The sequence below is a fragment of the Streptopelia decaocto genome (assembly GCF_964273445.1).
Source record: "Streptopelia decaocto genome assembly, contig: HAP1_SCAFFOLD_2401, whole genome shotgun sequence".
NCBI lineage: Eukaryota > Metazoa > Chordata > Aves > Columbiformes > Columbidae > Streptopelia > Streptopelia decaocto.
Genome location: NW_028115788.1, coordinates 342 through 10,907, shown reverse-complemented (window position 1 = coordinate 10,907; position 10,566 = coordinate 342). Strand labels below are relative to the sequence as shown.

The window sequence follows — 10,566 nt, the reverse complement described above, 5'->3', positions numbered from 1 at the left end:
CATGAAGCTGCTCACGCACAACCTGCTGAGCGCGAGCGTCCCGGGAACCAAAGAGCGCGGGTTCCCGCTGGAGATACAGGTGACTCCCGGACGCCTGGGTCCCTCCCGAACTCCTGGGTCCCCCCCCGGACTCCTGGGTCCCCCCCCGAACTCCTGGGTCCCCCCCGCACTCCTGGGTCCCCTCCCGAACTCCTGGGTCCCCCCCCGAACTCCTGGGTCCCCTCCCGAACTCCTGGGTCCCCCCCCGGACTCCTGGGTCCCTCCCGAACTCCTGGGTCCCCTCCCGAACTCCTGGGTCCCTCCCGAACTCCTGGGTCCCCTCCCGAACTCCTGGGTCCCCTCCCGAACTCCTGGGTCCCTTCCCGAACTCCTGGGTCCCTCCCGGACGCCTGGGTCCCTTCCCGAACGCCTGGGTCCCTCCCGAACGCCTGGGTCCCTCCCGAACGCCTGGGTCCCTCCCGAACGCCTGGGTCCCTTCCCGCACTCCTGGGTCCCTTCCCGCACTCCTGGGTCCCTTCCCGCACTCCTGGGTCCCTTCCCGCACTCCTGGGTCCCTTCCCGCACTCCTGGGTCCCTCCCGGACGCCTGGGTCCCTTGGGGCACTCCTGGGTCCCTCCCGGTCCCCGTGTCACGTGTCCCCCCCCCCCCAGGCCTCCGAGATCCGGGTCCGGCCGGTTCCGTTCAACGGCGCCTTCGTGGCGCGGATGGTCCCGCGGCTCCACTGGGGGGCGCTGCTGGAGGCGGCGCGGAGCGTGAGTGGACCCAGGAGTGCGGGAGGGGGACCCAGGAGTGCGGGAGGGGGACCCAGGAGTGCGGGAGGGACCCAGGAGTGCGGGAGGGGGACCCAGGAGTGCGGGAGGGGGACCCAGGAGTGCGGGGGGACCCAGGAGTTCGGGGAGGGACCCAGGAGTTCGGGGAGGGACCCAGGAGGGCGGGGAGGGACCCAGGAGTGCGGGGAGGGACCCAGGAGTTCGGGAGGGACCCAGGAGTTCGGGAGGGACCCAGGAGTTCGGGGGGGGACCCAGGAGTGCGGGAGGGACCCAGGAGTGCCCCAGGGACCCAGGAGTTGGGGGGGGGTCCCAGTTTTGGGGGCTTCGGGGAAGGGACCCAGGAGTTCGGGGGGATCCCAGTTTTAGGGGGTTCAGGAGGGACCCAAGGGTTGGGGGGACCCAGGAGTTCAGGAGGGACCCAGGAGTTCTGGGGGGATCCCATTTTTGGGGGGTGGGGGGGAACCCCACTTTGGGATGATCTATAATTGGGAGGGGGGGGTGGTGTCTCTGGGTTGGGGGGTCTGAGGTTTGGGGGGGGATTCCCCATTTTGGGGGATTCCCCATTTTGGGGGGTTATGGGGGGTGTTTTGGGGGGTGATTTGGGGTCCCCCCCCCATTCTATGTGTCCCCCCCCCCAAAGTTGGGGCAGCCCCCCGAGCTGCCCCCCCAACCCGCCCCCGGGTACGAGAGCGACGAGGCGTTTCTGCGGAGGCTGCACCATCTGCTGCTCGAGGTGGGGGGGACCCCGAAATGGGGGGGGGACCCCGAAATATGGGGGGGACACCAGAATGGGGGAGTTGACCCCAAAATATGGGGGGGACACCCCAGAATGTGGGAGGACCCGGAATGGGGGGGACACCCCGAAATATGGGGGGGAACCTGGAATGGGGGGGACCTGGAATGGGGGGGGGACTCTGGAAAATGGGGTGACCCTGAAATATAGGGGGGACACCCTGGAAAATGGGGGGGACCCCAGAATATGGTAGGACCCCAAAATGGGGGGGTTGACCCCAAAATATGGGGGGGGACCCTGGAAGATGGGGGGGGGGGGGATCCTGGAAAATGGGAGAGACCCCAAAATACAGGGGGACCCTGGAATGTGGGGGGGAACCCCAAAATATGGGGGGACCCTGGAATATGGGGGGGTTGACCCCGAAATATGGGGGGCGACCTGGAATGGGGGGGACCCCAAAATATGGGGGGGACCCCAAAATATGGGGGGGACCCGGAATATGGGGGGGACACCCCAAAATACAGGGGGACACCCCAAAATACAGGGGGACATTGGAATGGGAGAGACCAGGGAATGGGGGGGACCCTGAAATATGGGGGGGGGACCCCGAAATATGGGGGGTTGACTCCAAAATATGGGGGGGGACCCCAAAATGGGGGGGACCCAAAATGGGGGGGACCCAGAATGGGGGGGACCCTGGAATATGGGGGGGTTGACCCCGAAATGTGGGGGGACACCCCGGAATGGGGGGGACCCCGGAATATGGGGGGGACCCCAAAATACAGGGGGACATTGGAATGGGAGGGACCCAGGAATGGGGGGGACCTTGAAACATGGGGGGACCCCAAAATATGGGGGGACCCCAGAATGGGGGGGACTCCAAATGAGGGAACCCCCAAAGTGGGTGGGACGTTGGAATGGGGGGAACCCCAAAAATGGGATCCTGGAAATGGGGGGGACCCCAAAATATGGGGGAGACCAGTAAATGGGGGGGGACCCGAAAATATGGGGGGAGTCCCCAAAATATGGGGGGTCCCCAAAATGTGGGGGGTCCCCAAAACCCAGGAGGGTCCTTGAAACCCAATGGGAGCCCCAAAACTTGGGGGGTGCCAGAAACATGGGATGGGGGGGGGGGTCTTGAAACTTGAGGGTCTCGAAACTTGGGGGGGGGGGGTCCCCAAAAGCTGGGGGGGTCCCCGAAACGGCCGTTCCCGTTGCAGGTGGAGGTGCAGGAGGGGGCGCTGCGCTGCCCCCGCTCCGGCCGCTGCTTCCCCATTAACAGGGGGGTCCCCAACATGTTGCTGAGCGACGAGGAGCCCTGAGGGACCCAGGAGTGCCCCAGGGACCCAGGAGTTCGGGAGGGACCCAGGAGTTCGGGGGGGACCCAGGAGTTCGGGAGGGGACCCAGGAGTTCGGGAGGGACCCAGGCGTTCGGGAGGGACCCAGGAGTTTGGGAGGGACATGGTGGGGACCCCCTGGGGGTCCCCAAAATAATGGGGGGGGGTGGGGGGAAGAATAAATGGAGTTGTTGGATTTTGGGGGCATTGAGTTATTGGGACCCAGGAGTTCGGGGGGGACCCAGGAGTGCGGGAGGGACCCAGGAGTTCGGGAGGGGACCCAGGAGTTCGGGAGGGGACCCAGGCGTTCGGGCGGGGACCCAGGAGTTCGGGGGGGACCCAGGAGTTCGGGAGGGACCCAGGAGTTCGGGAGGGACCCAGGAGTTCGGGAGCAGGGGGGGGGGGGGGGGTCCCGTTTTTCCCACCCCGAGCGAGCCGCTCAAAAGCGCGGGAAATGCTAGGGGGCGTGGCCAACCGTGACAATTTGCATAAGGGGAGGATTTCTCACCACTTCATTTGCATAATGGGCGTGGCTTCCCACTCCTCGCGGCCCCGCCCGCAATTTGCGGCGTTTTCCCGCCGTTTATCCGCTTTCTGGTGAATTTTGGAGCCTTTGGGGCTCTTTGTGCCCCAAATCTTCCTTTTCTTGCCCCAGATCCCTCTTTATTTTCACCGAATCTCTTCTTTTTGGCCCCAAACCATCCCCTTTGCGCCGGAGGACTCTCCGCCCCCCCATCTCTGTGCTCCCGCTGCCCGCCCAGAGCGGCCGCTCTATCTCCCGCCTCGCTGGTTGTTTCCGCCGGAAGTGACGCCAGCGCGCAGCGCCTGAGGCGGGAGCGGCGGTTGGAGCCACCGAGCGGCCGGTGAGGGGGGGGGGGGGCGCGAATTTGGGACAAATTGGGACAAATTGGGACAAATTGGGGACAAATTGGGACAAATTGGGGCCAAGGGGGGGCGGGGGGGTCCTGGGGGGGTCCCCGTGTCGCCCCGTGGGCTCCGTGTTCCCTCAATGGGCCCGAACCCCCCCCTTAGTGTCCCCATGTCCCCCCATTAGTGTCCCCATGTCCCCCATTAGTGTCCCCATTTCCCCCCCAGTGTCCCCATGTCCCCCCCCAGTGTCCCCATGTCCCCCCCACTGTCCCCATGTCCCCCATTAGTGTCCCCATGTCCCCCCCAGTGTCCCCGTGTCCCCCCCTTAGTGTCCCCATGTCCCCCCCCAGTGTCCCCATGTCCCCTTAGTGTCCCCATGTCCCCCCCAGTGTCCCCATGTCCCCCCTTAGTGTCCCCATGTCCCCCCAGTGTCCCCATGTCCCCCCTTTAGTGTCCCCATGTCCCCCCACTGTCCCCATGTCCCCCCCCAGTGTCCCCATGTCCCCCCATTAGTGTCCCCATGTCCCCCCCCAGTGTCCCCATGTCCCCCCCACTGTCCCCATGTCCCCCCAGTGTCCCCATGTCCCCCCCCACTGTCCCCATGTCCCCCCCAGTGTCCCCATGTCCCCCCCAGTGTCCCCATGTCCCCCCCACTGTCCCCATGTCCCCCCAGTGTCCCCATGTCCCCCCCACTGTCCCCATGTCCCCCCAGTGTCCCCATGTCCCCCCCAGTGTCCCCATGTCCCCCCCCACTGTCCCCATGTCCCCCCCCAGTGTCCCCATGTCCCCCCAGTGTCCCCATGTCCCCCCATTAGTGTCCCCATGTCCCCCCATTAGTGTCCCCATGTCCCCCCCAGTGTCCCCACGTCCCCCATTAGTGTCCCCATGTCCCCCCCAGTGTCCCCACGTCCTCCCAGGGTCCCCCCCACTGTCCCCTGATGTCCCCATGTCCCCCCCACCATCCCCATATCCCACTGTCCCCATGTCCCCTGATGTCCCCAAGGTCCCTATGGCTCCATATCCCGATGTCCCCATGTCCTTAATGTCCCAACGTCCCCAATGTCCCCATATCCCCCATGTCCCCTGGTGTCCCCAGCGTCCCCAATGTCCCCTGATGTCCCCAATGTCCCCGTGTCCCCTGATGTCCCCTGATGTCCCCGTATCCCAATGTCCCCAATGTCCCCAATGTCCCCATATCCCCCATGTCCCCTGGTGTCCCCAATGTCCCCATATCCCCCATGTCCCCTGGTGTCCCCACTGTCCCCGTGTCCCCAATGTCCCCTGATGTCCCCTGATATCCCCGTATCCCAATGTCCCTGATGTCCCCAATGTCCCCTGATATCCCCATATCCCAATGTCCCTGATGTCCCAAATGTCCCCATGTCCCCCTATGTCCCCATGTCCCCAACGTCCCCCGATGTCCCCAATGTCCCCTGATGTCTCCAGTGTCCCCTGATGTCCCCAATGTCCCCATATCCCAATGTCCCTTGATGTCCCCTGATATCCCCATATCCCAATGTCCCCTGATGTCCCCAGTGTCCCCAATGTCCCCGATGTCCCCGTGTCCCCAGGCGCCATGTCCTCCACGTCACAGAAGCACCGGGACTTCGTGGCCGAGCCCATGGGTGACAAACCCGTGGGGACATTGGCCGGGATCGGGGACGTGCTGGGCAAGAAGCTGGAGGAGAAGGGGTTCGACAAGGTGGGACACTTGGGGACACCTTGGGGACACTGGGGACACGTTGGGGACACTTGGGGAGACATTGGGGATGGTGAGGGGACACTTAGAGACACATTGGGGACAGTCTGGGGACACCTGGGGACATTTGGGGACACTTGGGGACACTGGGGACACGTTGGGGACGCTTGGGGAGACATTGGGGATGGTGAGGGGACACTTGGGGACACCTTGGGGACACTGGGGACACGTTGGGGACACTTGGGGAGACATTGGGGATGGTGAGGGGACACTTAGAGACACATTGGGGACAGTCTGGGGACACTTGGGGACATTTGGGGACACTTGGGGACATTTGGGGACACTGGGGACATGTGGGGACACTTGGGGAGACATTGGGGATGGTGAGGGGACACTTAGAGACACATTGGGGACAGTCTGGGGACACTTGGGGACATTTGGGGACACTTGGGGACATTTGGGGACACTTGGGGACACCTTGGGGACACTGGGGGACACGTGGGGACACTAGGGGAGACATTGGGGATGGTGAGGGGACACTTAGAGATACATTGGGGACAGTCTGGGGACACTTGGGGACATGTTGGGGACACTTGGGAACACTTTGGGGACACGTGGGGACACTTGGGGAGACATTGGGGATGGTGAGGGGACACTTGGGGACATGTTGGGGACACTTGGGGACATGTTGGGGACACTGGGGACATGTTGGGGACACTTGGGGAGACATTGGGGATGGTGAGGGGACACTTAGAGATACATTGGGGACAGTCTGGGGACACTTGGGGACATTTGGGGACACTTGGGGACATTTGGGGACACTGGGGACATGTTGGGGACACTTGGGGAGACATTGGGGATGGTGAGGGGACACTTAGAGATACATTGGGGACAGTCTGGGGACACTTGGGGACATTTGGGGACACTTGGGGACACCTTGGGGACACTGGGGACACGTGGGGACACTTGGGGAGACATTGGGGATGGTGAGGGGACACTTGGGGACATGTTGGGGACACTTAGAGACATGTTGGGGACACTTGGGGACATGTTGGGGACACTTGGGGAGACATTGGGGATGGTGAGGGGACACTTAGAGACACATTCGGACATGTTGGGGACACTTAGAGACATGTTGGGGACACTTGGGGACACTTGGAGACATTTGGGGACAGTCTGGGGACACTTGGGGACACTTAGAGACATGTTGGGGACACTTGGGGACATTTGGGGACACTTTGGGGACACTTGGGGAGACCTTGGGGACACTTAGAGACATGTTGGGGACACTTGGGGACACTTGGAGACATTTGGGGACAGTCTGGGGACACTTGGAGAGACCTTGGGGACACATAGAGACATGTTGGGGACACTTAGAGACATCTTGGGGACACTTGGGGACATGTTGGGGACACTTTGGGGACACTTGGGGAGACCTTGGGGACACTTAGAGACATGTTGGGGACACTTGGGGACACTTGGGGACACTTGGGGACATTTGGGGACACTTGGGGAGACCTTGGGGACACATAGAGACATGTTGGGGACACTTGGGGACACTTGGAGACATTTGGGGACAGTCTGGGGACACTTGGGGAGACCTTGGGGACACATAGAGACATGTTGGGGACACTTAGAGACATCTTGGGGACATTTGGGGACACGTTGGGGACATTTAGAGACATGTTGGGGACACTGGAGAGACCTTGGGGACATTTGGGGACAGTCTAGGGACACTTAGAGACATTTGGGGACTTGTGGTCCCCAAGGGGGGTTTGATGTCCCCAAGGGGACACAGGGGTGGCCTTGGGGACATCGTGGGCCCTTTTGGGGACACAGGGGTGGGGACAATGACCCTGGGGGTGACAAGGACCCTGTTGGGGACATGGGGACCCTGTTGGGGACACTGGGGAGGTGACAAGGACCCTGTTGGGGACATGGGGACCCTGTTGGGGACACTGTGATGCACTTGGGGGGGGACACAATGGTGGCCTTGGGGACACCGTGGGGGGGACAAAGACCCTTTTGGGGACATGGGGGTGACACAGGGACCCCGTGGGGACCCTGGGGAGGTGACAAGGACCCTGTTGGGGACATGGGGACCCTGTTGGGGACACTTGGGGACAGACACATGGTGGCCTTGGGGACACCGTGGAGGGAACAAAGACCCTTTTGGGGACATGGGGGTGACACCGGGACCCCGTGGGGACCCTGGGGAGGTGACAAGGACCCTGTTGGGGACACTGGGACCCTGTTGGGGACATGGGGACCCTATTGGGGACCCTGGGGAGGTGACAAGGACCCTGTTGGGGACATGGGGACCGTGTTGGGGACATGGGGACCCTATTGGGGACCCTATTGGGGACCGTGGGGAGGTGACAAGGAGCCTGTTGGGGACATGAGGACCCTATTGGGGACCCTGGGGAGGTGACAAGGAGCCTGTTGGGGACATGGGGACCGTGTTGGGGACATGGGGACACTATTGGGGACCCTGGGGAGGTGACAAGGACCCTCTTGGGGACATGGGGACCCTGTTGGGGACCCTGGGGAGGTGACAAGGACCCTGTTGGGGACATGGGGACTGTGTTGGGGGCATGGGGACACTGTGATGCACTTGTGGGGGGACACAATGGTGGCCTTTGGGGGGGACAAAGACCCTTTTGGGGACATGGGGGTGACACCGGGACCCCGTGGGGACCCTGGGGAGGTGACAAGGACCCTCTTGGGGACATGGGGACCCTGTTGGGGACATGGGGACCCTATTGGGGACCCTGGGGAGGTGACAAGGACCCTGTTGGGGACATGGGGACCCTGTTGGGGACCCTGGGGAGGTGACAAGGACCCTGTTGGGGACATGGGGACCGTGTTGGGGACATGGGGACCCTATTGGGGACCCTGGGGAGGTGACAAGGAGCCTGTTGGGGACATGGGGACCATGCTGGGGACATGAGGACCCTATTGGGGACCCTGGGGAGGTGACAAGGACCCTGTTGGGGACATGGGGACCGTGTTGGGGACATGGGGACCCTATTGGGGACCCTGGGGAGGTGACAAGGACCCTCTTGGGGACATGGGGACCATGCTGGGGACATGAGGACCCTATTGGGGACCCTGGGGAGGTGACAAGGAGCCTGTTGGGGACATGGGGACACTATTGGGGACCCTGGGGAGGTGACAAGGACCCTGTTGGGGACACTGGGACCCTGCTGGGGACATGGGGAGGTGACAAGGACCCTGTTGGGGACACTGGGACCCTGCTGGGGACATGGGGAGGTGACAAGGAACCTGTTGGGGACACTGGGACCCTGCTGGGGACATGGGGACCGTGTTGGGGACCCTGGGGAGGTGACAAGGACCCTCTTGGGGACATGAGGACCCTATTGGGGACCCTGGGGAGGAGACAAGGACCCTCTTGGGGACATGGGGACCGTGTTGGGGACATGGGGACCCTATTGGGGACCCTATTGGGGACCGTGGGGAGGTGACAAGGACCCTGTTGGGGACATGGGGACCCTATTGGGGACCGTGGGGAGGTGACAAGGACCCTGTTGGGGACATGGGGACCCTATTGGGGACCCTGGGGAGGTGACAAGGAGCCTGTTGGGGACATGGGGACCGTGTTGGGGACATGGGGACCCTATTGGGGACCCTATTGGGGACCGTGGGGAGGTGACAAGGACCCTGTTGGGGACATGGGGACCCTGTTGGGGACCCTGGGGAGGTGACAAGGACCCTCTTGGGGACATGGGGACCATGTTGGGGACATGGGGACCCTATTGGGGACCCTATTGGGGACCGTGGGGAGGTGACAAGGACCCTCTTGGGGACATGGGGACCCTGTTGGGGACATGGGGACCCTATTGGGGACCCTGGGGAGGTGACAAGGACCCTGTTGGGGACATGGGGACCATGTTGGGGACACTGTGATGCACTTGGGGATGGACACAGGGGTGGCCTTTGGGGGGACAAGGACCCTTTTGGGGCCATGGGGGTGGGACCAAGAGCCCCATGGGGACCCGGGGGGGTCCCGGTGTCCCCGTGGGGGTGTCCCCGTGTCACTGTCCCCGTGTCATTGTCCTCGTCCCCAGGCGTACGTGGTCCTGGGCCAGTTCCTGGTGCTGCGCAAGGACGAGTCGCTGTTCGGCGAGTGGCTGAAGGAGACGTGCGGGGCCAACGCGCGGCAGGCGCGGGACTGCGCCGGCTGCCTGCGGGAATGGTGCGACGCCTTCCTCTGAGCGCCCCCCCCGAAATACACCCCCTCCCGAGCCCCGCCCCGAAAAAACGACCCCAAAATCCCCAGAAACCGCCCCCAAAAACCCCCAAATCCGCCCCAAAACGCGCCCTGGGCGCCCAGTGGCGCTGGGCTGTACCAAGTGCGGGGGGGGTGATGCCTTCACTGACCCCCCCCCCCAAAAAGGATGGAAAACTCCAAACCTGCAAATATGGAACCCCCAGAAAAAAAGACCCAAAAGAACCCCAAAATACCCCCCCGAAAAACCGAATCCCCCCAAAAAAGCCCAAAATCCCCCCCCCAAAAAATATACACCCCCCCCAAAATGTATCATAACCCACCCCAGGCACCCAGAGACCCCACAGAGCTCAGGGGGTCTGGGGGTAAAATGGGATGGGGACAAATTCCCTGGGCACCCCCAAAGATGGAACATTCTGAACCCCGAATACAGACCCTCCTGAGCCCCCCCCGAAAAAACGACCCCGAAATCCCCAGAAACCGCCCCCAAAAACCCCCAAATCCGCCCCAAAACGCGCCCTGGGCGCCCAGTGGCGCTGGGCTGTACCAAGTGCGGGGGGGGTGATGCCTTCACTGACACCCCCCCCAAAGAAAAGATGGAAAACTCCAAACCCCAAAATATGGACCCCCCCAAGAAAATGACCCCAAAGAACCCCAAATTCCCACCAAAAAAAAACAAATCCCCCCAAAACAACCCAAAATCCCCCCCGAGAAAGAAACAAATCCCCCCTAAAATGTATCATAACCCGCCCCAGGCACCCAGAGACCCCACAGAGCTCAGGGGATCTGGGGGTAAAATGGGGGGTGATACTGTCCCTGACCCCCCCCAGAGATGGGACATTCTGAACCCTGAAATGCACCCCTTCCTAAGCCCCCCCCGAAAAAACGACCCCGAAATCCCCAGAAAC

The 10,566-nt window shown here is 62.8% G+C and overlaps 2 protein-coding genes across 3 annotated transcripts; both read left to right on the top strand.

Moving 5' to 3' along the window:
- Position 1: 1 nt before the first annotated feature.
- On the top strand, positions 2–3,116 carry TRMT112 (tRNA methyltransferase activator subunit 11-2; the record flags this gene model as incomplete). Of its 2 annotated transcripts, XM_082077230.1 has the most annotated exons (5): positions 2–79; positions 651–752; positions 1,411–1,503; positions 2,724–2,862; positions 3,094–3,116. In XM_082077230.1, 4 exons carry the CDS (start codon positions 2–4, stop codon positions 2,823–2,825), a joined length of 375 nt encoding a protein of 124 aa, XP_081933356.1. In that variant the 3' UTR covers positions 2,826–2,862; positions 3,094–3,116. The 2 variants fall into 2 exon arrangements, with proteins under 2 accessions (XP_081933356.1, XP_081933355.1); XM_082077229.1 differs by lacking the exon at positions 3,094–3,116 and having other exon boundaries at positions 2,724–2,904.
- Positions 3,117–3,274: 158 nt separating this feature from the next.
- Positions 3,275–9,835, top strand: BANF1 (barrier to autointegration nuclear assembly factor 1). Its single transcript, XM_082077231.1, has 3 exons — positions 3,275–3,703; positions 5,282–5,412; positions 9,498–9,835. The coding sequence occupies exons 2-3, from the start codon at positions 5,287–5,289 to the stop codon at positions 9,642–9,644; spliced, it is 273 nt and encodes a 90-aa protein (XP_081933357.1). The 5' UTR covers positions 3,275–3,703; positions 5,282–5,286; the 3' UTR covers positions 9,645–9,835.
- The last annotated feature ends 731 nt before the right edge of the window (positions 9,836–10,566 follow it).